The following is a 25,847-nucleotide window of genomic DNA, read 5'->3' as shown; positions in this document are numbered from 1 at the left end:
GAGTTCTGAGGTGACACCTTACATAGGCCCTATAAGGACATAACTGAGGTAAAGAGCTTGCCTCCAGAGCTGGGCTAGACTGGACCCTACCTCAAGGGGAGACTCAGGGGCTCCATCCAGTTGACTTAAGGCGCAGCCTCTCCCACTCCCTGATGCTCTGTGCCCAGGCAGAGAGCCGCAACAGAGAATCACTAGCAGAGTAGGACATCACAGGGACTGGGACTATTCAACAATGGGGAGAAGAATGGTCATTATTAGACAAATTAGTCCATATCAGTAAAATAGCTTTATTTAATTTTAAAATAGTCATCGATGTGAAAATTTCCCAAAGGTGGGAGTAACAGTCTAAAGCCAAGGTTGGGAGGGGGGCCAGGGCTGACCTAGAGCCCAGCCTGAGGTCTCTGAGTCCCACCCTCTACTCCCTTCCAGAGGGAGGAAGGACACAGCTGAGGAGAGCCCTGAGTCGGCCTCCCCCTCGCCCCTGAGGGCCTGCGATGTCAGGCCCCCTGAAGGCAACAGCTTGTGTGGAGGATTTGGGGGGAGAGGGAAACAGGCAACAAATAGAAAGGTTAGTAGAAAACAGAAATTAGAGGTTAATCCCAATGACACCCCCTCAAAAACAAAAACCTCATGGCTGTGAAAGGAAGATGGAGGATGAACACTGATGTGACGAACCCCTCAGCCCCAGAACTGCCCGATTTGGGCTGGACCGATTGAGGAAAGGGCTGGAGCCCAGCTGCATGTCACCTTGGGAGAATAAATATTTCAAGAAGAAAAGGGGGAAACCATGAGGCAAGCTGGTGCCAGGCTGTCAGTGCAGCGGAAAGGCCTGGTGTGGCCCACCGCCTACCCGCCCCGCCCGCGTGGGGACAGAGCGGTGTGGCTCGGGCTGGGGCGGGTCTCCCCGCAGTCCCAGTGCAGCAGCAGCAGGAAGGCAAGCAGGGGCCCTAGTTGAGCAGGTTGCCCTGCTCCTGGGCCTGGGTCAAGCTGTCCTTGCGGTGCAGGTGGTGCACTCCCATCCTCTTGGGGCTGCGCTGGGGGCGGCCGGAGCCGGGGAGTGCCCAGGTCCTGCCCTCCGCGTGGGGGGTGCCAGGCCCTTTCTCTGTGTCACTATCACTGGGCAGCAGGCTCTGTTGTTCTTCCTCAGGGCTGACAGGAAGGTTCAGCTCTTCCTCCTCCTCTTCCCTGGGAAGGCCAGCGCCAGGTTCTGTTGGCAGCAAAAGTCCACTCTCACCAGGTGCCAGAACCCCCTCCTCCCCGTCAGAGGGGCTAAGAGCGAAGTGCCGCTGCAGCTCAGGGAGCGCGTCGTGTCCGAAGGCTGTGCGCTGGGCCACGGCGGCCAGTGGTGGCGTGCGGTCCACAAACACCCGCTGCCAGCTGGCCAGCAGGTCCTCCTCAGAGCCGGCGGGGGCGCTGAAGGTCAGGGGGGCTGGGCTGGGCTGGTGGTGCGGGGAGGCCGGAGCTGAAGCGGGGCAGCTGGGCGCCGGGGTGGGGCGGGCCCGCTCGCTGCCCTCCTCCACCAGGCTCAGGGAAATGGCCTGGCGGGTGGCGTACGTGCAGTTGGGCAGGGGGCTGTTGCGGGGGATGCGCACCTTGTCCTCGGAGAACTCAATTACCTTCCGGCCGGGATACAGAGGGTGCGGTGGGGACGGGGTGGGGTAGGGGCTCAGCTTCTCAAAGGCCGGCAGAGGCAGCTCGTCCTCGGGGGAGCCCCCAGCAGTGCTCAGAGAGTGGCACTCCCCATTGGCTTGGGGGGTGGGGCTGCCAGGGACTGGGGGACTGGCTGGGTCCCCCGAGGCAACACTCATGTCTACGTGCACAAAGACATCCTCAGCCAAGGGGCGCCCAGCACTGCCTGACTGGGCCGAATTGAGCAGTAGAGACTCTGGCTTCTCTAGCACCCGGGCAATGACCGAGGTGGGTACCACAGCCCCTGGTGCCAGGCTGGGGGCAGGGCCCGGCCTGGCAGCCTCTTGACCACTGTGCAGATGTTTCTGAACCATATCCTGTAGCTCACAGGGTAGCTGGGGAGAAGAAGAAAAGAGAGACATGAATGATCCCAACCCAAGAGACGCTGACTCATGGCAAAAGTCATGGCTACCACACACAAGTACCACTGTGTGCTCAGCACTCAACTGTCTCCTGTGCTTACAGCACGCCAAGTATATCCTCACTTCACAGATAAACTGAGGCTCCGTAGGGGTAAAATAATGAAGATTTTGATTAGCATTGCCAGGGTCTGAATCCAGAACTGGTGCTAAGGCCCACTTGCTCTTAAACTTCCATCTTTTCCATCTTAGCAGGAGCTTCTGCCCAAACCAGATCTGAGTTTGAGGATCTGTCCTGACCAGCAGGCTTGGGAATACCTCCATTCCTGCAGCCCATCAACCTCAGGCCTGAGGATCTGCACCCTAGAGTTTGCCCTTTAGGGGTAAGGGGGTCAGCTGGGCCTAATCCTCTCTCACTATTCTTATGGCTGATAGCTCTGGCCACCCCCTCGTTCCTACAGTGGGATCCTGAAATTGAGTCTCTCTCTCTATGTCTCCATTTCAGAAATACCAACAGGGCCAGCCCCAAGCCCTAGCGATGGGTGCTTGACAGAATACAAGACACCAACCAGTGACAGAGCTGACTGGCTTGAGAGGAGACACGGAGGCTAGGGGAAGGCAGAGCAGATGGCCGTTACAGGCAGGGGGCGGAGAGGGGTGTGACGCGTTAGAGGAGTCCTAAGACGGCCGGACTGGCTCTGCTGGGCAGTGCCGTACTCACGTCAGCGAGCTTGTGGTTGCGGAAGTGGGATTTGTTGCACTTGAGGAGCTGCACAGCGAGGTTGCAGTCTAGCCGGTACCGCTCCTGCAGACACAGCGTAGTTCAGAGCCCAGCCCGGCCAGAGGGAGCAGGCTGGGCCCGGACAGAGTTAGCCCCAGGCAAGGAAGGCCCCAGAGGCACACATACGTTCAGCTCCTCCAGCTTATTGATGGTGTTCCTGGCGTCCAGCAGCTTGTTGGTCAGCTCTACAATCTCCCAGTCCAGCGTCTTCCTGTCCACCTCAGCCTTCTTGATCTGAGGCACAAGACTCGTGGTGAACCCAGCCCGTGCCCAGCCTTCCCTCCCAGCCCTCCTCCCAGCCCAGAGACACAGGAAGCCACAAGTGCCGGAGCAGCCAAGGCAGACGACTAGAGACAGACGGTGGACAGACGGAAGGAGACCAGACACCTCTCCTGTTCTCCAGGCTGCCTGTGGGCAGGGGCTCTCAGAGCACGGCCTGTGGCTGCCTGGGCCCAGCAGTGTCAGCGCTGCCCACCCCGCAGGGAACTCGACACACCAGGCAGGGCAGTTGGTACCCGAGAGGCGGTAACTGCAAACCCGGGTGCTGGAAGCCTATGTACGTAGCAGTTTCCAGGCTCAGGCCAGGAAGGAAGACTAGGGAGGAGCCAGTAGCAGCTGGGGGAGCTGTGAGACTAGCTAGCTGACCTGGGCGGGAGCTGCAGGCTCAAAGCAGCCTTCTGATCTTCAACTCAGAGGCTGGTTCTACAGCCCCCTCCCCCAAATGGCTTGGGCTTGCTGCCACTACAGCCGAGAAGCTGTGAGTGTTCAGTGATGACATCAATCAGTACCTCTGCCTCGGCCAAGGGCAGGCTCCCAGCTGTCCCCGAGGAAGGAGGCACTGACCCCTGAACGGGCCACACATAAGGAGAGGAATGGAGTGGGCAGAGGGAAATGACCAGGGCCCCAGAAACCCCAGATCTCAGCTGAGGAGGAGGCCAGGGCAAGGGAGAAAACACACAAACTCAGACGCAACTGCAAAAATCCAGCTGTGGCTAAGAGAGGCCTGAGAGGAGCGCGCGGCAGCAGCGGCGGCAGCAGGAGGGGAGACGAGGAGAGAAGAGAAACAGTGTGAGCATTAGGACAGTCCCGACTCGCACAGCACACTGCGGTCCCCTTCCCACCGCTGTCCCCCTGCCCTCCCCATGCCCCAGGGCGGGGGCGCATCCTTGGCGAGTCCTAGCCCGCTGTTGCGCTGTGAACACAGTGCCAGCCAAACTGCCATCCTGGACAGATTACCAGTGTGTGCAGCTTGTCCTCCAGCTCCTGGTTGGTCCTCTGGGAAGCCGTGTAGCTGTTCTGCAGCCTGCAGAGGAATACAAGGCGGACCCCTGGGTCACAATCTCATCCCACAGACCATGTCCAGCCTCAGGCCTCCCCCAGCTGGCCCCCGGTGAACGGGGAGATGCGTGCACGTGTCCTAGCCCTCATTCCTGTACCTGCGGAACTTGTCCTTAAACTTGTCCAGCTCCTCGCGGCTCTGGCCTAGCTCCAGCTCCAGGCAGTCCTGCCCGATTTCCAGCTCGCGCTCCAGGGCCTCGGTGCGCCTGGTGGCCAAGGCCAGGCGCCGGCGCAGCTCCTCATTCTCCTGCTGCAACAGCCTGGCAGGGTGAGGCGGTCAAGGGCAGAGGGGCATCAGAGGTGGAGGGCCAGCCCTGGAGCCCCAGGCTGGTCAGGGAGAAAGGAGTGGGGATGACATAAACACAGGCAACACGGGCCCAGGTCTGGGGCAGCAGAGGCCACAGGCTCGCTGGCCCTGAGAACACGGCCTGGGTTGGAGGACGGAGGAGACAGAGGGGACATTAGATGGCAGTCTGCCCCCCCACACTCACACCCTGGAGAATGAGAAGACAGAACTGGGTAGGGGTACAGTTCCCGGTCTGTCTCCGGTGACAGCCCAAGCCAGCGAGCCCCCAGCTCCAGTTTCCCCACAGCACAATCAGGCTGCTTCATTATTAATCTCCTGGAAACCCAGCCCAGCATCGCCCTCCTGCAGCATCCTCCTCACGTGGTGCACAGAAAGGGCCCCAGGGAAGGCGGCTGGCACTGGAGGGCCCGGAGCTGGGGACGGGCTCGCTGGCAAGGGCGGGCCTTGACCACCATCTCCTCCTTGACTCCAGGTACTCTTGGAGCCCATGGAACAAACCCCTTTTCCCAGAAGAAATATGCACATTAAGCCCCCTCCCAGAGTCCCGAAAGCACGCCATCCTAACCCAACATGTACCTCTACCTAAGCCAAGGAGCCCAACTCTACCAACAGCTGTGCCTGGAGCTAAGAGGGACAGAGGGGAGGCAGGGCAGGCTCTTGGGGAGCAGATACTCACTTCATCCTCTCTGCATCAGTCAGGGAATCCTGGGCACAAAGAAACAGAAGCCTGAGGCTCAGAGGCTCTAGACCACCGGCCTCCTGCTTGGCCCCCTCCCAAACGCCCTGGGAAGGGCCACTCTGAGGCCCAGAGAGAGACTCGCACAGCAGAAGTGGGCTGCAGTGAGTGCCCTGCAGAGGTGAGGGCAACCCAGTCGTGCCCAGAAAAAACAAAACTAGCTCTCCCACACCAACTGAAGATTCTAGAACCCCTTCTGACCCTCGCCCTTACACACACCAGCTCCAATCCCTCTCTCAAGCCTACAGCCAGTTGCAAATAAGTCCTGGTACCCATGCTACCTCTCCCAGGGATAAAGAGAGCCTCTCAGCTATTCACGGGGATCATACGAGCCCTGCAGGCACGGCAGAGATGTTCCAGAAAAGTCAAGATTTCAGGCTGAGATACAGTAGGATTCTGGCCCTTAAGTAGAATCAGGCTAGTACAGGGGCTGGAGGGGAACACGGGCATGGGGGAAGAACTGCTGGCCCAACCTGACTGAGAGGAGTGAATTCAGTGTCTTCTCTTGCTTTGAAAAACCTCCTACCGCCGCCTGACCAGGCGGTGGCACAGTGGATAGAGCGTCAGACTGGGATGTGGAGGACCCAGGTTTGAGACCCCGAGGTCACCAGCTTGAGCACGGGCTAATCTGGTTTGAGCAAAGCTCACCAGCTTGGACCCAAGGTCGCTGGCTCAAGCAAGGGGTTACTCCGTCTGCTGAAGGCCTGTGGTCAAGGCACATATGAGAAAGCAATCAATGAACAACTGTGTGGCAGTGAAAAACTGATGATTGATGCTTCTCATCTCTCTCCATTCCTGTCTGTCTGTCCCTGTCTATCCCTCTCTCTGACTCTCTCTCTGTCCCTGTAAAAAACAAACAAACAAAAAAACAATAAAAACCTCCTACCCCATCCTCCTGAACCCCCTACACTTTGGTCATGGCCCAAGAGTCAGGGTTCAGCCACACACAAAGCAGAGCAAGCACGTGCTACGGCAAGATAGAGATGTCAAGGTACCCTCTCCAAACTGAACTGACTGCTTCAAATGCCAGGACTGCTTCAGGGTCAGGAAAATGAGGTGGGTGGCCTAGACCAGGGACTCTGGAGCCACTGACACCTGGGTTTGACCCTTTTCTACCACACACGGGTCACACTAACCTTACTGAGCCTTAGTGTCATCTACAAAACCAGAAGTTCTGGTAGGTGGCGCCTCGCACAATATCTGACCATTTTATTTACTGTTCTCTGAGCTGAAATGGGCACATCATGGCATCTCTGCTGAAAGCTGACCAAAGTGGCCATGGTATGCCTGGCGCTCAGAATGTGCTGACAATCTCTCAAGTTCTGTGACTGCGCTCCATGCACACAGGCAGGAAACCCCGTAGCGAGCAGAATAAACCACCACACTCATTTCCTCCTGTTAGTAAGCTTAACGAGGGAGGACAACTGATGTAGTTAACAAATATCAGCAAAGCAGAGCTGGAGGGGGGGCCAGCCTTCCGGGGACAGTGAGGGACAGCTGGCCTGGTGGAAGTGGCTAGAACACCACGTCCCAGCAGCCTCCAGAGGGGCCGCAGGCTGAACGGCTCCCCTCCACTAGTGGAGGACGCGAGTCCCGGCCTCCAGCGGGTTAGGACCCTCAGTCTGGTGGGCTGCCTCTGGCAGGAAGAACAACAGTACATGTGTGGGGTCACTGCTGCTGAGCTACCCAGCCTCTGGGGCACCCTGCCACATGGGCACATGCTAGGGCTGGCCCCTGGGAGCCTATGCTGTCCCCACCAGCAGAGTTACACTTTCACCCCAACTGGGGGGGCCAGAAGTCCCCTCCCACAGAAGTCAGCCAGACACACAGCCTCAGGGGCTGCCTCTGCCAGCCAGGGTGGGGGTACCAGCCTTGCTGACCTCCTGCTCAAGCTGGGGTCCAGGAACTTCCAGCCGCAGCTCCCGATGCTCGGGCGGTGCCTTACGGTAGGGCTTCTTAGCAGGGGCTGCGCTGGTCATCCTGGGAGGTGAGGGTTCCTCAATCTGCTGGGCGAAGCAAGGAGGAGGAGCCTCAGAAACGAGGGCGAGAGGCCTGTGAACTGAGGGAAAGGATGGCAGAAGGGGACCTATGGAGGAGCCACCTGGCAGGCAGCAGGCAGGCTGGGGCATTGCTGGGGTCACCAGGAGGGCTAGGTTCTGGTGTGTCAGTGCCCAGGGAGGCGGCCATGGGTCCAGTGGGAACAAAGGGGCGGGAAAGGCTGGGTGTAGAGCTGGGCGCCAGGAGAAATGCACTGGGCTAGGCGGAGTCTGAAGACAGCCCGCCACTCTCCTCTGTGGGCTCAGAGTCTGAGCTTCCAAGCCTCGGGGCTCCTGACACATGGGCATGTCCTAGGGAAAACTGTTCTCTCTGCATCAGCTTCCTCAGGTCTAAGTCAGGGTGAGGACAGCACACCAACTTTATAGGGTTCTCGCGAAGATTACGCAAAGTCCTGAGAACAGCACCTGGCACTCAGGAAATGGTTAATAAATGTCAGCTTAAAAAAATAACTGACCAGCAAGTAAGGGTTTGAAGCTATTCACCAAATCCAGGGGGCCTCTGAACCTGAGAGAGGCATGATGGCCAAGCCCCAGAGGCCCCCACGACTCTCCTTTCACCAGCCCCTGGCTGAGAGGGACCACCTGCCTGCCCCTTGCCTGTAAGCCTCCCAGGAAGAGAGCCACGTGGGGGGCGCAGGCCTCAGCGACATACCGTCTGTCTGTCGGCAGCCCGCTCTGTTCCGCCGTCCGGAGAATCAGCCCTTGGCTCACCGCATCCCACAGCCCCTCCACTTCCTCTAGCCAACAGCTCCTGAAACCAGAGAAGGGCAGAAAGTGGAAACCAGGTGTCAGCCGCCTGTCAGTGCCACAGGCCACCCTGCCTAGTCTGGGACCTGGAAGGCCCCCCAGGGAGAGGCAGATGGGAAAGCCATGGGACAGGGGGATCTGAGGGGGAAGTGGTGGAGGCGAGAGAGGACCGGAAGCACCGGGCTCCTGCCTTCTCCATGAACACTGCCGTGTGTGCTCACGATTCTGGCTTCCCCACATGGCCACTTTTGAAATAGGTCTGGTCCTGCCCTGTCCCTATCCTACCCCACATCGGTCCTGCTCATCTCCCAGGCCTCTCAGAGCCTGGAAACAGCCAAGACGTCTGAGAACAAGGGTTGTGGGATGGAGTACCATGATAAAGCCTAGCAGGGATGCAAGAAGATGCTGAAACGCTCCTAGCAATGTTTCCAGAAGGAGCCCAAAGACCGCATCAGTGTTCTGTGGTGGTGATCAGACTTTGTGATGGGGGGGGGGGGGGGACACAGGAGAGAAATCTAAAAAGACAGCAGTTTAGAGCAATGATGGTTCTCTAACATGGTGACTGTGGTCTCCCCTCGTCCTCTTCCAGACAGCTCGCAAATGTCTGAAGATGTTTCTGGTTATCACAACAAGAGTGGGTGCTACTGGCATCTAGTAGAGAGAGGCCAGGGCCGCTGCTAAACACCCTGGAATGGACAGGACAGCCCCCACGACAAGAGCTGTCAGCACGCAATGCTGCTGGTGGCAAGGTTGAGAAATCCTAGTACAGAAAGCGCAAGTCTGGGGAGCTCCGTGTTGCTTCTGACTCTGTGTGGCCCTTCCTCACTGGACAAGCCTGTTTTGCATCTGCAGGTGGTGGCTGGACCGAGTGACCCGTGTGGTCCCATCCAGGCTCCTAGGGTTCCGAGCTCTGCCCTCACCTGCAATGAGCTGGGCGGCAGCAGGGGGCAGCAGCCGCCACAGGGACCAGTGGAGGCAGCAACCTCAGGTGGCCTTCTGGGCATAAACAATCTTCCCGCTGCCATCCACCTAAACAGAGCTGGGGGCTGAGGGAAGCCTGGCGGGCTCAAGCGTGCGCTCCTGCTGTTGGGACTTGCCCTGGCCATGACTCCTGTCACATTCCAACAGGGCCCGAGGCAGGAAGACCGGTAAGGGGTAGGGAGGGCGGGGAAGCAGGAGTGGCCTTCCTTGTCTGTCCGCACAGCCTGGCCTCTGGCTTGGGGTTCTGGGGGAGCTGGGGTGTGACAGCAGGCACGAGCTGCCAACCTCCACCCCTTTGATGGTGAGGCAGAACGTGTCCCCACAGGGCACGAGCAGCGTGCTCTGTCGGGCTCACTGTGTCGGCTGACTCCCTGTGCAGGAATCCGGGCGGGCCTGAAAGCACAGGACATTCCTGGGGGTGGGAGCAAACAAGTCACCCACAGTTTCCCTGGGGCTACCCCCTCAGAGGGCCCCAGGGGAGAGCGCTTATGGCCTGGGGGAGACCCAGAAAGCCCTGGTCCTGATACTCGGGTGGAAGTGGTGGTGCGTGTGAGTTTGGAAAGTGGGTAGAGCCAGAGACACAGGATTCAGCATTCCAGGTGGCCCAGGGGGGCTCCATGCTGGCCTCTGCCTTCGCCCCTCTCTGGAGAACCCAGGCTCCTGCCCCCCTCTGCTCCCTAGTCAGCTGGGTGGCCCCTCCCCCTGCGGGCCCCTCTGTGTGTGGGCATGTGTGTGGGCAGCAGGTAGCCAGGGAGGACACTGATGGCCAAGGTATCTGATGTCTACCTGTAAGGAGAGTGGAGCCGGCCTGCTGAGGGGGCAGTGTGGGTGTGAGGGGCACCGAAGGGGTGCGAATGCAGATGCGGACTCTGAAGTGAATGGTGAGCAGATGGAAGGTTCTCTCTCCCAACCAGAGCCTGATCTTTCCACACGCGTCAGTCACAGGGAGGGAAACCACTCCCCACTGGGAAGCAGAAGGCAATGCCCACTAGGGAGAGAGGCCACTAGGGAGCCTGCAGCGTCCTCAACACAAATCCACAAGGGAGAGTCTGTGCCACTCCCTGCCTGTGTCCATCAACACCAGTGCATGCCGTGGCCCTCACTCCAAATGCTGAGATCTGCGAAGAGCTCCAGAACAGCCCACAGGGGCCTACAATTCCAGCACTGGGCGGGAACACACTGGGCCTGGCGGCTGCTGGCCCTGACCGGACACACTACAGGGAAGGACAGGTCCAGGGCTGAGGACCACGCCAGGTGCAGGGGAGAACACAACAGGCAGCCGTGGGCCAGCGGGCCTGGGGGGCAGGGAGCAGATGGAGGTAAGCTGGAAGGCACAGAGGACCCTCCAGGCAGCCCAGCTACAGATGCAGCCTCCGCGGGCCACACCTCCTCCACACAGAGGTTCCCAGCTGGCTAGTAGTGTTTCAGCCCAAGGGGGGCTCCAATCCTGCAAGGAGAGAAGGAGGCCTCCAGGGAAGCCGCTGTACACTCAGAATGGGCCGCGGGCCACAGGCTCTGGGGCCTCTCGGCTTCTTAGCACCCAGCTCCAGAGTGCCTCCAAGGAAGGTCCTCTGGAAGGGCTAGAAATTGACAGGGCAGAATGCCACTGCTAAAATACTCGAGCTTCAAGGAGCTGGCGGCGGATGACTAAGGATGCAGGCTACCAGACCACGTGCTGGGCTTGTACTTCCAGGACAGCTGTGCTCAGGGAGAAAGGCTGAGGCCTGGGATGAAACCTCTGGCTGACCCAGTCTGGTCTGAGGTTCCTGGGCTGGACCTGCAGGCACTGCGGAGGGAGACACTCTGAGCAGCTCTAACCCCCCCCATCTTGGGTATGGGGGGGTGAGAAGGAAAAGCAGCCCTCCTAGCCCCTCGCCACCCCACGACCCGCCTCCTCTTTCCTCTTCTGCATGATGTTCATTCTTGATTTACTCGAAATCAGTTTGGATGAGAGACCCAGCCCCGGCTCGGCTGGGGTGGAGGGCGGGGGTGACAGCTTCCTAATTGCCATGTTGCAATCTGCCAGGCCGTGCAGGGCCGCCTGTTGCCGCCTGCCCTGTATTAAATACCTTCTCCCTGATTACAGCCCATGGGGCATGATTAGCTGCCTCCAGAGAACAAAGTCTGCTTTCATTAGAAAGGGGACTTGCATGCACATTGAACCTGCACTGTGAACCTGAACAGCTGAGCAGAGAGTGCAGACAGACAGACGTGAGGGGAACTGTGCGCCAGAAGTCGGCTGAGCAGTGTCCTTTAATCAAAGGACGAAACGTCTGCCAACCATCACTCCTTAATCAGGAGATGGAACTCACACTCGCTCCCTTTTGTGGACAGGAAGTATGTGTATGTGACCAGGGGCCTCCAGCGGTCAGGGATCACCACTGCTGGAGATGGGGCAGGACAAGGAGAAAGCTCTCTGAGTCCTGACTCTTCTCACTGTCCTCGCTCCAGTCCCACAGGAGGCGACAGCAAAAAGGTTCAAGCTCAAGAGCCAAGGAGCCCTCTCACTTCCTTCAGCCGTCCCTTCCGCGGGTCTGCCCAAGGCCTAGGGCTAAAGCAAAGGTGCAGGCGAGGAAGGGAGATCCGAGCTTCCCTCTCAGGACTGAGGCCACCCCTCAACACTGGGCCAGCAGAAGGAGGCTGATTAAGTCCAAAATGGGTATGGCTCTTGGGCTTTTCAAACTTCTGCCTCCCCCCATGCCTCCTCCAGCTTCCAAGCAGGATTCGGCTGCCCTGCCGGAGAAGGATGGACTGCCACCCCCGCTCGCCACAACACCATGCTCTCTTAGGAAATTACAGCCCAGCAGTTTGCCTGGGCTCAGACCATTTCCAAACCCAATGCTACACCTTTTTGCTCATAGCTGTCACTGAATCAAACAAGTGGGCCAACTTGAGGCATCAATGAACCCCACCTTCTCAATCAAGGGCCCAGACATCACCACCAAAATCATTAAAGCTCTACTCTGTAATTCACCCAAGAAAAGTCAACAGAAAGCAGGGATCACTACTGCTTTAAAATAAAGGAAAACCAGCCCCTCTTCAAAACACACCAGCTGTGTTGTACACTGCCTTAATTCTCTTGGAACCCAGCAAGATATAAATAATAAAAATATATATATACAGGCCCTTCCTAAAGCCCCTCACCAACTGATAAAACATGACTGTGATCACACAGGAACTAGCGCCTCTTCTGTGGGAACTGTCCTCAGCTGTATATAGAGTCTCTGAACTCCACAAGCCTGGCTGGAGCTCAAGCCCCTGAAATCCAGGCTCTGCCTCCAACAGAGGCCCAGGAGAAACACAAATTACCGCCCTGCAAGGCCCAGCTCCGTAGCCAGGTGACTCAGCAGGGGCGCCGCCCCATCAGACTGTCGGTGAACAGCAGAACAGGTCTCCTGCAGTGCGCGGACCCCACAGGAGCTGCCGGGGCTCAGCCTTCACCACGCCGATCCCTGGTGCCCCCCTGCTCGCCAGCAGCCCCTCGTTTCCAGCACGCAGCTGTTCCTGAGCTACGTGAGCAAAGCCCTCAGCAATCCCAGGCGCGTGGCAGGCACACAGCCAGCCACTCGCGGGTGGGGCCTGGGCAGGCTCTGCTCCGGGCTGATGACTAGGCTGCAAGATGCCAGTCTGTGCCCAAACCAGCCCTGCTGCCCCTCTGGGCAAGTACAACCTCATCCTCTTGGGACAAGCTGCCTGCGGCCCTGACCTGGCCTTCTGCCTGCTTTAAGCGGAACAGACTGACAGGTCTTTTAAAGGCAAAAGGGTGGGAATTATTCTGCCATGGCGTAATCTTGACGACTCGGAACTAGTGCTAGTGACCTTGAGTACTCACCTGGCTCCTCACCTGAGCAAATACTTCAAGTCTATCACCAGACCTCATCCAAGCAAACACTACACAGGAACAAAGGGGCTGAAAGGTACTGATGATGATCCAAGCCAACCAAACCTCTCCCCTCATAAAAGGCGGGTCAAAAAAACCCCAAGATCACAACCAGCACTTGACATTAGTCCCCATATCCTCTCCTAAGCTGGAAGAGCAAAGTGACAGGTGGCCCTGAACTAAGCCTCCACTCCAGTCTCCTTTGGCTTTCCTGGTCACAGCCAAGCCACAAACCTACTCAGGGTCCCTGGGCATCAGAGTAGCCTCGACCGGCTAGCATTTACACCCCCCAGCCATGCTAGTAGACAGCCCCCTCTTCCTGCCACGCCGCAGGGCACACAGCCGCTTTAAGAGCCTGTGGGTCTCCAGTGTCTGGATCCAGCCTACCCCACACTGCACTGCCCGCACAGGCTGGAGACACAGAGCGACGTCTGGAGAATTACCTGTGCAGAACGCCAGGCAGCTCCCGGCAACCGGCCTTCCCGTTATCTCTGGAACCCCCTTCTCCTCTCCAAGCCTAGAGAGAGAAGGGCCTGTGGCGGAAGCTTCTGCATGTCTCCCGATCTGAGTCCAGTCTCTTAGACCCACAGTGGGATCCAGAGCAGGTCCTGCTCCCTTGGGCTCAGGCGCCCTTCCCACCTCTTCCTGGCTAAAGTCCACCTGAAGCTCTAGCTGTGGAAGGCCGTGGGGGGTGGGGGGACAGACTCCACCTTCCACAGCTGCAAGTCAGATGGGCACCTGGTTCTGGCCTTTGGCTTTCAGTCTAAGTGGCTTGACTCTTCTGTTCAGGCAGTTTCCATAACCAGGCTAAGGTTTTCCTCAACCTCCCCAACCCCAAGGAGAAACTTACAGCTAATCCTAAATTCTTATCCTGGGGTGAGACTAATGGGGACCCCATTCAATCTTCCCCTCTTGAAAAACAGGAAACTATTAAGTCTAAAAGAAAATTCCCATCAGTCATGAGGCATGAAAAAGAAACAGCATGCCAACTGAGGGATGCTCTCAAACTCTGGGTGCTAAAGGCATGCCGGACGGAAACTCGGCCCAATTCTGTTTTAAGCAAGAACGGGAGGCACGGTAGTGGCCATGCCTGGGGACCCTCTCCTCATGGCCGTGAAGGGGCACATCCCCGCCAGTGCAAGGAGACTGGGAAGATGGTTCCTAGAACCCGTTATAGGAACCAGAGAGCAGAGGGGACATGAAGTGAGCGAGGGGGCGGAGGGTGCCAGGCTGCAGGGAGGGACAGAGGACAGAGGCACTGCCCGCAGTGTCCCCAGGACAGGTTAGTGGCCCCGGGCAGACTCACAGGGTTAGTGGCTTCTCCCCAACCAGACAGCGCTCCTGGTTAGCTCGGTTAGCGACAGACTCATGGCAGACACCCTCCAGGCACTCCATATAAACAGACAGCTTGCTTTGTGAGCAGCCCAACTCCCAACTCCGGAGCTGCAAAGAGAGAACAGAAGGGATGCCAAGCTGCGGATGCCCAGGGCACACTGCACTCGCCGGACAGGGAGGGCTCCTCAGGGGCTGTCTTGCCCCCACAGATTGCACCAGGCGGAGGTGCAGCATCCCCCTGCCCCTGGTCAGTCCTGCCCCCTAACCCCACGCCACAAGGCTCTCTGGTTGGTGGACAGAGAGGCCAGCTGTTGTGGAAAGGTCGCTGCTACCGGGGGGCAGCTCCCATCCGGCCGACTCCCCGAACACTGATGCCAGGCTACACCAGAGCCCTGGAAGCTGGGCTGTAGGAACAAAGCCACCCACAGCTGCAGCTGCCGCCCATGCCAGGCCTGTGCTGGCAGAGTTTACCCACCAGCTCCCACGGGCCCCGAGGAGAGGGGCTGGGAGAGGACTGGCCCAAGGACCCGTCGCTGCAACAAGAGCCGCCTGGAAAGCGCAGGACAATGGGGCAGTGTGGGGCCGGCCCAGCGCGCGCCAGGCAAGGGAAGGGGCAGCACACTGCCACCGTTCAGTTTCTCAAAGCGCCACGGGGTGGCCCTTCCCGGGGAGCTGGCCCAGAGGAACCCAGAGAGCAGGGATCAAGGCTGTGCTATCGCCAGGCTCCCCAGACTCCGATAGCGACGAGTCTACCCTCTCTAGACTCTCGGAATGAGCAGTGACCAGAAAGGCACGCAGTCCCATCCCAGCGAGCCCAGGAAACAGCAGAAAACACTTTCCTGAAGCCTCCAGACCCACCCTAGGGAAGTGACATTTACTGGCTGACAAATCTCAAGGCAAACGCAGCCATGCAGTGGAGCCCCAGAGGCCCCACAAGAAGCGGCCCGAGGCAGCAGGATAGGAAAGCTACAGCAAATGTGTCAGCAAATCCTGCTTGTGCTTAAAAGAGAAAGGCAATATGTCAGAGAAAACAGGGAGAGACTCCCCCTTCTGCCTGGATCGCCCTGCAGATGATGAGATGCCTTGGGTAGAAAGGGGAAGACAGTGACCACCCCGGCCCCAGTACGGGCCTGGCCCTTCTCCCAAGCCTAGGTTAATGATTACGGCAGGCAGGAAAAGCCTCCAATAGGTTTCCAACTGCCTGCTCGCTGGGTTCCCCATATTGCTGTGATAACAGCCCCAGAGCTCCAAAGGCCAAGGCCTGACCGTGGAGGGTGCAATAAGCATCTAGAAGAGAAAGAACTCTTCCTGTGGGCTCTGACCTCTTCCCTGCACTGATAAGAAAGCATGGCCACGCACAGGCTACCTTCAGAATCCTCATCCACAAATTAATGATAATAATATTATAAAAACACCAGCTGGGGCCCTGGACGGTTGGCTCAGGGACAGATTATCAGCCCGGCATGTGGAAGGCCCAGGTTCGATTCCCAGTCAGGGCACACAGGAGAACACCCATCTGCTTCTCTACCCCTCCCCACCTCTCACTTAAAAATAAAATAATAATTAAAAATAAAATAAAATAAAAACACCAGCTGGGTCAATTTTGCTTTCCAAAGGTCGAGCAGCAAGTGACCTGGTTAATTCAAGGTTTCAGAAACCAGGGACTCTCTCTGCCCTGAAACAGAGATGGAAAAATCAGGTAACTTCCCTCTCCCCCCCCCCAAGATGCTAGAGGACTGAGGGGAGAGACGGGCGTGAGACGAGGCGCTGATGCCCAATCACGCTGACCTCCATTCTGAGTCCCAGTCAAGGGCACCCCTGCTGCCCAATTTCAGCTCAGAATAACAATCCCTCAGAGATCCCCCGGGGACCACTGCAGCCCAGCCTGGGGTGAAGCCTCTCCATCCCTCCAAGGAGCTAGGCCCAGGGGAACCCCCAAGCTGGGGGGGGGCTACAACCAGGCTCCTCAAACGTTCCAACAGGGCCTACTCCACCCTGGGTGACTTGTGAGGTGAACAGAGCAAATAGAAGAACAGTACGTATTACTGAATTTTATTTATTTTATAAGCAATACCTTATTAGGAATGTCTAGAAGGACACAAAATGATTAGAAGAACACATGATAAATGGTTAACAATTGTGAAAACTGTTAGGCAGTTCCCTTTCTTTGGGGAAAGGGCTTAGAAAGGGGCAAGAGGAGAGTCTGTTTCCTTTTATTTTGTTTCTATGTGGTTGGTATTTTTAGGACTTATGTTTATGATAAACGCACACAAGCCCTAGACAGACAGACAGAGGCCCCCACCTGCACTGGCTGTGCCGTCCCAGAAGGGCTCTCCCTTCCATTAAATGTCCTTGGAGCCAGTAGCCTAATGAGGCCCACAGAACAGGTGCAGTTCTCCCATTCTGGAGTGACAGAGAGGACAAGTGACTCGCCCGATCCCACAGACAGGGGCAGAATCCTGTCCCCAGTTCCAGTGTAACGTGTGGAGAGCCATATTCTCTGGGGAGCCACAGAAAGCCATGCCAGGCCTGTTGTGTCCTTTATGGGTTCCAAATGTCACTGGGAGCAGAGAGCTGATACTTTTAAGATAGTAGCTAATAGGCTCTGGCCGGTTAGCTCTGTCGGTTGTTTCGGTCATCACGAAACAACAAGGTTGCGGGTTCGATCCCCAATCAGAGCACACATAGGAAGCAACCAAAGAATGCACGACTGAGTGGAACAACAAATGCTTCCCTTCTCCCCTCCCTCTCTCTCCCTTCCTTTTTCTGTATCTCTAAAAATCAGTAAAAATTAAGCCCTGGCCAGATAGCTCAGTTGGTTGAAGCATCCCCCTGGAGCACGGAGGTGGCTGGTTCGATTCCCTGGTCAGGGCACATATAGTAGCAGCTCCGTGTTCCTGTCTCTCTCTCCCTGCGTCTCTCAAAACAAACAAAAAAAAAAGTAACTAATAAAGGCAGATCCTGTTTGCTTCAGTCTCCCTGAGGAAGGACTGGGTGGGGTCTCACAGCAGCCAGGAGAGCTCAGCACTACACTGTGGGGCCTAAAAACCTTCAGTAAAAGACCTTGGCCCTAAGAAGCTCCCGAGGCAGAAGACCCTGACCCTAGCGGGGGACAGACAGGTTGACAGCTGCATGCCTTATGGTGCGGTGAATGCTCTGAGGGCACAGAGGGGAGGTGCGAGGCTGGGGCTGAGCTTAGGAACCAGACAAGAAGGCCGCCCTCCTGAGAAGTCAGACACATCTTCCTCATCTGACTGTAAACCCATACTGAAGTACCACCTGGTATTATACAATTAAGAGGTCTAGACTTCTGGAAACAACTTCTTTTGGTGTCTGTGGGGAACGGGTGCCCTAAGGGCTACCCCCTCAACACACTAAAAATAAAAAGGCAGAGAGAACAGCAGCTCTCTCAGCTGCCGGCCCCACTTCTGGGGAGTATCTCAGTTCAGCTGGTTCTGCGGTACAAGACCACTGCAGCCCTAAGAAAACTGGGCCCGAAGGGTCAGGATTCCTCAACGCCTAGATGTGTTCCACCAGCTTCCCCCAACACTCTTCCACCCATAACGCACCAGGAGAAAAGAGAAACCAGGAGACAGGGACCCTCAAGCACGCCTCCCAGTCATCCACAGCCTTAACACTCCGTGGACCCACCCCCACCTGGATCCGCCAAAGTCACCACCCATGTCGGCTGCCTGTCACGACCTGTCAAAGGCGTCATTACAACACAAGAATGCAGAGAAGCATCAACAATCTTATTTCGCACAGGCTACTCACTGACGGTGTCCCCAAACTCACCTTTTTTATTGCTTCATCACGAAAAAGGAGACTCTCAAATTTACTCCCACCTCTAAAATGCTCCTGGCTACCTGGCAGAAAGCAAAAGGCTTATTCTAGCTTGAATAAAACAAAGCCTTTCCTTATACACTGTGTTTTTCAAAATGGAATTCATTCATTCATTTACAGAGTATCTTCCATATGCCAGGCACCATGCTATATGCTGTAAACTCATTATCTCTAAAGACCAATATACTTTTACTTTATAAGGTACAAGACCAAGGATCCTCCTGGTTAAGCAACTTGCCCCAAGTCCCACGGCTGTTAAGTGAAAAAGTCTGGATTTAAACCCGATCTGCCTAGCTCCAAAATCAGACTCAATCTCACTGCTCACCCCTCTCCCAACTCTCCACACACCCCATCCTCCCAGTCTCCCCTACCCGCCCACCCCCACCCTGTGATCAGCGAGGGTCCTTCCTCTACAGGGGGTCAGCTCAGTGAAAGAGAGGGACAGATAAACAGAAAACTCACCATACAAGGGGCGTGCCAGAGCAGAGATTCAGACACAGTGCTGTGGAGGGCAAGAGGACGAAAGGAAAGCGGGGTCTTCTCACAGGTGTGACAGAGGAGCGGGGTCTTATGGGACGAGCAGTTTCAGAGCCATGGTGAGCCTTACAGAGAGAGGACAGCGCACAAGCACGAGAGAATAAAGCAAATGGATGGCCACAACAGGTTCAGAGGCAGCAGGACATTTAGGAGCAATGACGAACAGGACAGATGAAGTGGAGTGGCAGCAACTCAGGCCAGAGGGTTGGGTTTGAGCCAGGGTATAAAGAAGCCTTCCACATGTCTAGCCAAAGAGCATGGACTTTATCCTAAAAAAGGGGGACCCACGGCATTTCTAAGGGAAGAGAGACATCGTTTTTCATAGGAAAATAATTTCAGCAGAGAAAACAGACTGGAGTAGAGAGAGAATGCCCGTTGCCTCTCACTCATTCTATATACACCGCAGTATTATAAAGCACCTATTATGTGCTCTGCACTCTCCTAAATGGGAGAACACAATAATGAGTAAGACACAGTCCCTCTTCTCAGGGCACTTTATAGAGTCTTGTAAGAGTCACACAAGTAAACAGGCAATTACGACACAGGATAAGTATTAAGATAGAAGCACAGAGGAAGGGCACTAAACGAGGATGAGGTCCCAAAGGAAGTGACATTTAAACTGAGAGGCGAGGACAAAAAAAGAAAGGGAGGGAGAATGCATTCCCAACAGCAGGACCAGCACGTGCAGATGCGTACAAGCTATGTAGAATGCAGTAAGTTCAGAGTCCTGTTAAGCGGCTGAACCTGGATAAGAAACGAAGGCCTGGTATGGTTCTTAGCACATAAAATGTGGTCAGGATGTGAAGGGACTAGATTCAAAGATAACAGTAAGGGGTGTTATGAGAAGAAATCGACTTAGACAACTAAAAGAAAACAGTAAAGGTGGAGAATGAGCTCAGAACTCCATCAGACTTTAGCCTGCACATTTTAATCACTTGCTACAATGTGACCCGAATCCAGAGAGTCTGAGGACTTCTACCAAAGCACAAAGCTGTCCTCTATGAAGATAACACGTTTCAGCATGCTGCCTGCAACACGAGATGAAGCACACTATCCTGAGATAGGTGGCTCCTAAGGTAATGGAGGAGGGGCGCAGAGACTGACAGCTGCAGTCTCTCAAAATCACGTGCGCCACAACGAACAGAAAAAGTCATCACAGGGCTGGGTAGGAATTCCCAGGGAAAGCCCTAATTCCTGAACCCCCAATTCCCTGCAATCTGGTTAGACACCAGGCGCGTGCCTACACTGAACGCTGAGTGGAGAGTCATTTACTGAAGAAAAAGTTGGGCCCCGAGGGTGTGTTAAATAGACAGGACATGACTCAGGAGGAGGGAAGAGTGAGTTTTAAATACAGGGCAAAGGAAAGCCAGTCTATCAAACTGTGGGCACACCCCTGCCCCAAGGCGGCACACAGGCCTCCTACCTGGCTGAAGGGAAAAAAAAAAAAAAAGACCCGAGCACTGAGCCAGGATCTTTCTCAGCAACACAAGCCTCAGCAGAAGCACATTTGCTTTTCCTTTTCCTCTTAAGCTGGGGGGAGGGGACTGTTTAAAATGCCATGTACTTGTTTTTTTTCCTGTGTTGTTTGCTACTTGCTATTTTTGTGGGGTTTTTTGTTTGTTTTTTAAATTTTTTATTTATTCACTTTAGAGAGGAGAGTGAGAGAGAGAGAGAGAGAGAGAAAGAGAGAGAAAGGGAGGAGGAGCAGGAAGCATCAACCCCCATAAGTGCCTTGACCAGACAAGTGCAGGGTTTTGAACCGGCGACCTCGGTGTACAAGGTCGATGCTTTATCCACTGCGCCACCATAGGTCAGGCTACTTGCTATTTTTAAAAGAAGGATGCACCCAGATTGCCCATAAATTTAAAGCAATGGCTACTTCAACTGCCCATTTCAGTAAGCAAAGTCAGAAATGAGCATTAATACACACTCCTTTAAGCCGTGCACAGAGCGATCCTAATGTCAGTCTGCCCTCCCATCCCAGGCCCAAGGTTTCCCGAAGGCCACGCTGAATCACGAAGAGAGAGTCCAGATTTGGCTGATATGCGCAGAGGGCTCTGTCACCCCAGCACAAGTTATTATTTCTGAGAGTAAAGAGAGAGCTGTGATGAAGAGCTCAGCTCCCAAAACATTTTTTAAATAACCAAAAATGTTTTACTACAATATGGGTATACAGTCTAACCATCATGACAGACAGACAAATAGATACAAATTGCCACTAGGCATGTTTAAAAGTTAACTTCATACTAAATCCAAAAACAATGTTCAACTGCCAAAGCCATATTGCCTGGGATCAAACCCCAGACCTGCCACTCACTAACTCGGTGACCTTAAGCAAATTACTTAACCACTCTGCATCACTATTTACTCATCTGTAAAATGGGGATAATATACTGCTCACAAAAATTAGGGGATAATTTCAAAATGAATATGAAGCTATAAAATATCCCCTAATTTTTGTGAACAGTATAGTATCTACTTCATTGGGTTGTTATAAAAAATCAGTTGATACATTTAAATCACTCACAACTGTGCCAGGCACATAAATATTCTCAATGCTTATTATCACTCAACTGCAAAGAAGATAATTCTACAGCTTGGAGGCTTCAGCAGGAAATCGGTAGCATTTTAACATCACTTTATTTTTATTTAATATTTTTTTCTTTTTTTTTCCCCAGAGACAGAGAGAGAGTCAGAAAGAGGGATAGACAGGGACAGACAGATAAGAACGGAGAGATGAGAAGCATCAATCATTAGTTTTTCGTTGCGCATTACGACACCTTAGTTGTTCATTGATTGCTTTCTCATATGTGCCTTGACCATGGGCCTTTAGCAGACCGAGTAACCCCTTGCTCAAGCCAGCGACCTTGGGTCCAAGCTGGTGAGCTTTTGCTCAAACCAGATGAGCCCGCGCTCAAGCTGGCGAGCTCAGGGTCTCGAACCTGGGTCCTCCGCGCCCCAGTCCGACGCTCTATCCACTGTGCCACCGCCTGGTCAGGCTAACATCACTTTAAATAGATTAAAAAGCTGTACTTCATCTCTCTAACATCAGGAGAGCAGCCCAAACCAATACAGGTCCCCTATAGAGACTCCAGGTTCAATTATGAAGCAGAAATTAGTGCTGCGATCTGACTAGCATAATAAATAGCAACAAATACATATTGAGGGTCATTTACTGTTCTAAATGCATTAATGTATTACCTTACTTAACCTTCACAAAAACCTTGAGATAGGTACTCTTACCAAACCAATATGAAGAAAAAGCTGAGGCACACAGAGCTCTAGAGTAATTTCTAAAGGTCTCAGAGCCACAAATGGCAAAGCCAGGATATGACCTATGCAGTCTGGCTCCAGAGTCAGTGCTCTTAACCTGTATGTGCAGTTACCAAACTGTCCTCGCTGATCACCATTTCCAAGGAGGCATCCATAAATTGTCCTCAGAAAGAAAAGGTTCCTGGCCCTGGCCAGTTGGCTCAGCGGTAGAGCGTCGGCCTGGCGTGCGGGGGACCCGGGTTTGATTCCTGGCCAGGGCACATAGGAGAAGCGCCCATTTGCTTCTCCATCCCCACCCCCTCCTTCCTCTCTCTCTCTTCCCCTCCCGCAGCCAAGGCTCCATTGGAGCAAAGATGGCCCGGGCGCTGGGGATGGCTCCTTGGCCTCTGCCCCAGGCGCTAGAGTGGCTCTGGTCTCAGCAGAGCGACGCCTGGGAGGGGCAGAGCACCGCCCCATGGTGGGCAGAGCATCGCCCCTGGTGGGCGTGCCGGGTGGATCCCGGTCGGGCGCATGCGGGAGTCTGTCTGACTGTCTCTCCCCGTTTCCAGCTTCAGAAAAAGAAAAAAAAAAAAAAGCAGAAAGAAAAGGTTCCTAACCTTCTAATGGAGTCAAAGCTAAATAGCATCAGTGCTTCAGGTACATGAAGATATTGAAGCCGGCCTAGTAACAGTGATTTAGGTTGGTCTGTCTGGAGTCACTTTTCTTTTTCTGGGCAGAGGGTGGGCAGCAGGGAGCAGAAGAGGGTTAGTGAGGTGTCCTAGATCAGTGATCGGCAAACCGTGGCTCGTGAGCCACATGTGGCTCTTTGGCCCCTTGAGTGTGGCTCTTCCACAAACTATCACGTGCGGGTGCTACCTCAATAAGGAATGTATCTACCTATAGTTTAAGTTTAAAAAATTTGGCTCTCAAAACAAATTTCAATCATTATACTGTTGATATTTGGCTCTGTGGACTAATGAGTTTGCCGACCACTGTCCTCGATCAATGTGACCTCCCAGTCCAGTCACAGGGCAGATGCTGGCCCTGAAACAGGCTTCTGTAAGAAGCCTACTCCCAACTCTGGCTTGGGCATAACCACAGGGCCTCAAGTAAGTGAGGACCAGATTCACTGCATTCTGTGTGTGGCTCCAGACCCCTTTCTTCTTCTCCAAGCCAAGTCCACTATCTCTCAAGCCATGCTTAGTTTAGCTAATAAACTGGGTTTACCAGAAGCAAAAGGGGCAACTTCCACACTTGTCCAGACTGTAAAGCAGTTCTCAAATATCAGCGGTCTCAGAGAGCTATATAATAAACAATCCCAGAACGTTACACCAATCAGTTTGACCTCTTACCATAAACTAATCTGGATTTCTTCTTCCTAATCCCAACCTGCCATTCCTCCTCTTCTGACCCAACCTACCATCAAATCCATATCCCGAAGAATATTATTGAGCCCTTCTTACCAATAGAAAAGCTCAAAAGCAGCAGAAATGTTGCACAAGTGAATTCAGGAGTTGGTAACAGCAGGTACCTAAACAGTCAGTCAGTAAACATCATCAGAAATTTGTTTTCTCATGACTCCCCATCGTCCGTCACCACAAATCTCCACTTCAGGCAGGATGCCAAACTGAAGATGTGATGGGGGAGACTGAAGAAGATACAGTGAACATGTAGGAAACTGCTTGTGACATGGATGCTAAAATATCTTCAGCCATGTTCGCTTGCACAGGTGAAGGCCAACAAGGCTCAAATCTACATCCAACTCTCAAAAATCAGCGTGCAAGCTAAGCAGAACACTAATTTAGGGACCACAGGCAAAGGGCAACCTCTATCTATAGAAGAGCGCCCTCCCCAGATTAAATGATTCTCAGCATCATTCGGAGCCCATACATCCTGCTTCCGGGGAACATGCCAGTCTGTCACCGGAGGCCACCTTACCCGCTCTGGGGTTGGGCTTGGGCAAGTCGCTACCTCTTCTTCTTCCAAGCAGGCACTATGATTCTTCCAGTCCCTGGGACCCCTGAGTCTTCCGCTGAAATTGGGGCAGATGCTTCCACAGGAAGTGTGGAAAAACTGATCTAAGTCTGGAAGAGGGTCATTCGACTGGCTTTGGTTCCTTCCTTACCCGACCTGCCCAGCATTCTGCAGGTTTCTCTTTCACCTTCCCCACTACGCTCCTCCACGGGAAAGACCCCGTTCCTCTCCCACCGGCCTGGTACAGTAGGACCTCGGCCACAAGCTCCAGGCTTCTTTACCCTCGGTTAAAAAATTCTCCCATTCGTGTGCCTGCTTCTCCTATTCGTGAGCCTGCACACCTACTTCGGGTTCCCCCGCCCTGGACCCCTCCCCCAGGGCTGCCATTGGATCCTAGGGCCCCTCCTTTCCTACCAATCACCCCCTTTTTTTCTATCTGCCCCCAACCTTTTACCCTTCCATTTCTTCTTCTCGAGCTAATCCCTCCTACGCCTCTGCTCCCTGCTAAAGTTCCCACGATCCCCACCCCAACTCCAGCCTCCCGGCCCCACTACTCCAACCCCACAACAAACTTTCTTCCGCGGCCCGGTGCCTTCAGACCGCCATCTTGTCGCGGGGCAGGCCGGGTAGTGGCCACGGCTTCGGGAATCCCCACGCACTAGGCGTCTTGCGTCACGGAGGGCGTGCCAATGGGCGTGGCCTCGGGCTGGGCACTCTGTGAGGGAAAAGACAGGTATATCCTAAGAGCGGGGTTTGGAGGCCGGACGGCTGGAGAAGGAAGGAAGTGTAGCAGTACGGCAATAGAGGGAAGGATGGGGAAAGATTCTGGTACAGACAAACAAAAATAAATAAAAATAATTTTTTTAAAAAAAGAGGATAGGGGAAAGTAGCACAAAAATATGTGGGATACTCTGAGCATTGGTTCGCCGTCATCCAGAAGCTAAAGGCAGCTTCTCAGATTACCATAGAGATTCGCATGACCCAGCCTCTTCCATATGCACCAGCCTAATTTTACATCTCTTCCGGGGACTTCAGGCTCCCAACTGTCCTGTGCATTCAGGTCTTAAAATATCCAAGCCCTGTCCTTTCCTTGCATTATCAATTCCTACTCCTCCTTCTCAAATCATCACCTCCTTCAGAAATCCTTCTCCAATCCCCCAGACTGGATTTGGTGCTCCTTTTTTACTTGCACGTAGCTTCACTGTAGCTACCCTGTGCTGTAATTATTCGTTTACATGCTGTGTCCTTCACTAAACTGATGCTCCTTCAAGCTAAAGACTATGTCTGATAGCATCTTCATATTCCCCAGCAGGTGCCTGGCACACATAGTAAATGCTTAACCAATAAAACAGCATGGCATTCTCTAATGCACTAAGCATACTTCTTCTGCCTCAGGGCTTAAGGTTTGCTGTTCCCCATGCCTGGAATGTTCTTCCTCCAGCTATTCACTCCCACACATGTTTCTGCTCATATGTCACCACCTCAGAGAAGCCTTCCCTGACCACTCATTCTAAAATGGCATCCTCAGCCACTCTCTCTTACCCTGCCCTAATTTTTTCTTTCATACCATTTACTGTCCTCTGACATATGAAATATTTCTTTATTTATTGACCATTTCCCACTATAATGCAAACTCCCCAGGGCTGGAACTTCTTCTCACTCATCGTTGTAGCCTCAGTGTATAAAACAATTCCTAGCATAGTAGGTGTTCACTAAATGTTTATTGCATTAATAAATGGCATGAAGATGAGTGATAGCGGGAATTTGGAATATAAAGGTGAGAAGCAGCCTGACCTGTGGTGGTGCCGTGAATAAAGCAATGACCTGGAATGCTGAGGTCATCGATTCAAAACCTGGGCTTGCTGGATCAAGGCACATACTTGAGAAGCAACTCCTATGGAGTTGATGCTTCCTGTTTCTCCACCCTACTTTTCTTCCTCTCTCCCTAAAATCAATAAATAAAATCTTTAAAGATGAGAAGGAGATATTAAAAATACTACAAAACAGAAAAAGGTATTACAGTCCCCCAAG

The 25,847-nt window shown here is 54.2% G+C and overlaps 1 protein-coding gene across 20 annotated transcripts; it reads right to left on the bottom strand.

Moving 5' to 3' along the window:
- Positions 1 to 267: 267 nt before the first annotated feature.
- TJAP1 (tight junction associated protein 1) lies at positions 268 to 24,467 on the bottom strand. 20 transcript variants are annotated; one of them, XM_066251125.1, is made up of 15 exons: positions 24,389 to 24,467; positions 23,781 to 23,926; positions 23,306 to 23,373; positions 18,006 to 18,076; positions 14,182 to 14,318; positions 13,319 to 13,392; positions 7,920 to 8,018; positions 7,091 to 7,213; positions 5,151 to 5,179; positions 4,266 to 4,427; positions 4,066 to 4,132; positions 3,803 to 3,832; positions 2,956 to 3,063; positions 2,770 to 2,853; positions 268 to 2,024 (listed from the first exon to the last, which is right to left on the bottom strand). In XM_066251125.1, exons 8-15 carry the CDS (start codon positions 7,187 to 7,189, stop codon positions 948 to 950), a joined length of 1,656 nt encoding a protein of 551 aa, XP_066107222.1. In that variant the 5' UTR covers positions 7,190 to 7,213; positions 7,920 to 8,018; positions 13,319 to 13,392; positions 14,182 to 14,318; positions 18,006 to 18,076; positions 23,306 to 23,373; positions 23,781 to 23,926; positions 24,389 to 24,467; the 3' UTR covers positions 268 to 947. The 20 variants fall into 20 exon arrangements, with proteins under 20 accessions (XP_066107222.1, XP_066107232.1, XP_066107247.1 ...); XM_066251135.1 differs by lacking the exon at positions 18,006 to 18,076; XM_066251150.1 differs by lacking the exon at positions 23,306 to 23,373.
- Positions 24,468 to 25,847: the final 1,380 nt, after the last annotated feature.

Source organism: Saccopteryx bilineata, chromosome 1 (assembly GCF_036850765.1).
Source record: "Saccopteryx bilineata isolate mSacBil1 chromosome 1, mSacBil1_pri_phased_curated, whole genome shotgun sequence".
NCBI classification, from domain to species: domain Eukaryota; kingdom Metazoa; phylum Chordata; class Mammalia; order Chiroptera; family Emballonuridae; genus Saccopteryx; species Saccopteryx bilineata.
The sequence above is the reverse complement of the archived record's forward strand: the minus strand, read 5'-3'. Positions and strand labels throughout refer to the sequence as shown.

Excerpts from the sequence above, each read along its gene's own strand:
- TJAP1 (XM_066251082.1), bottom strand. The coding sequence starts at position 9,405 with ATGTCCTGTGCTTTCAGGCCCGCCCGGATTCCTGCACAGGGAGTCAGC. Across the intron at positions 4,133-4,265 it reads TTTAAGGACAAGTTCCGCAG|GCTGCAGAACAGCTACACGG; the intron begins GTACAGGAATGA and ends ATTCCTCTGCAG. Across the intron at positions 2,854-2,955 it reads ATAAGCTGGAGGAGCTGAAC|GAGCGGTACCGGCTAGACTG; the intron begins GTATGTGTGCCT and ends CTGTGTCTGCAG.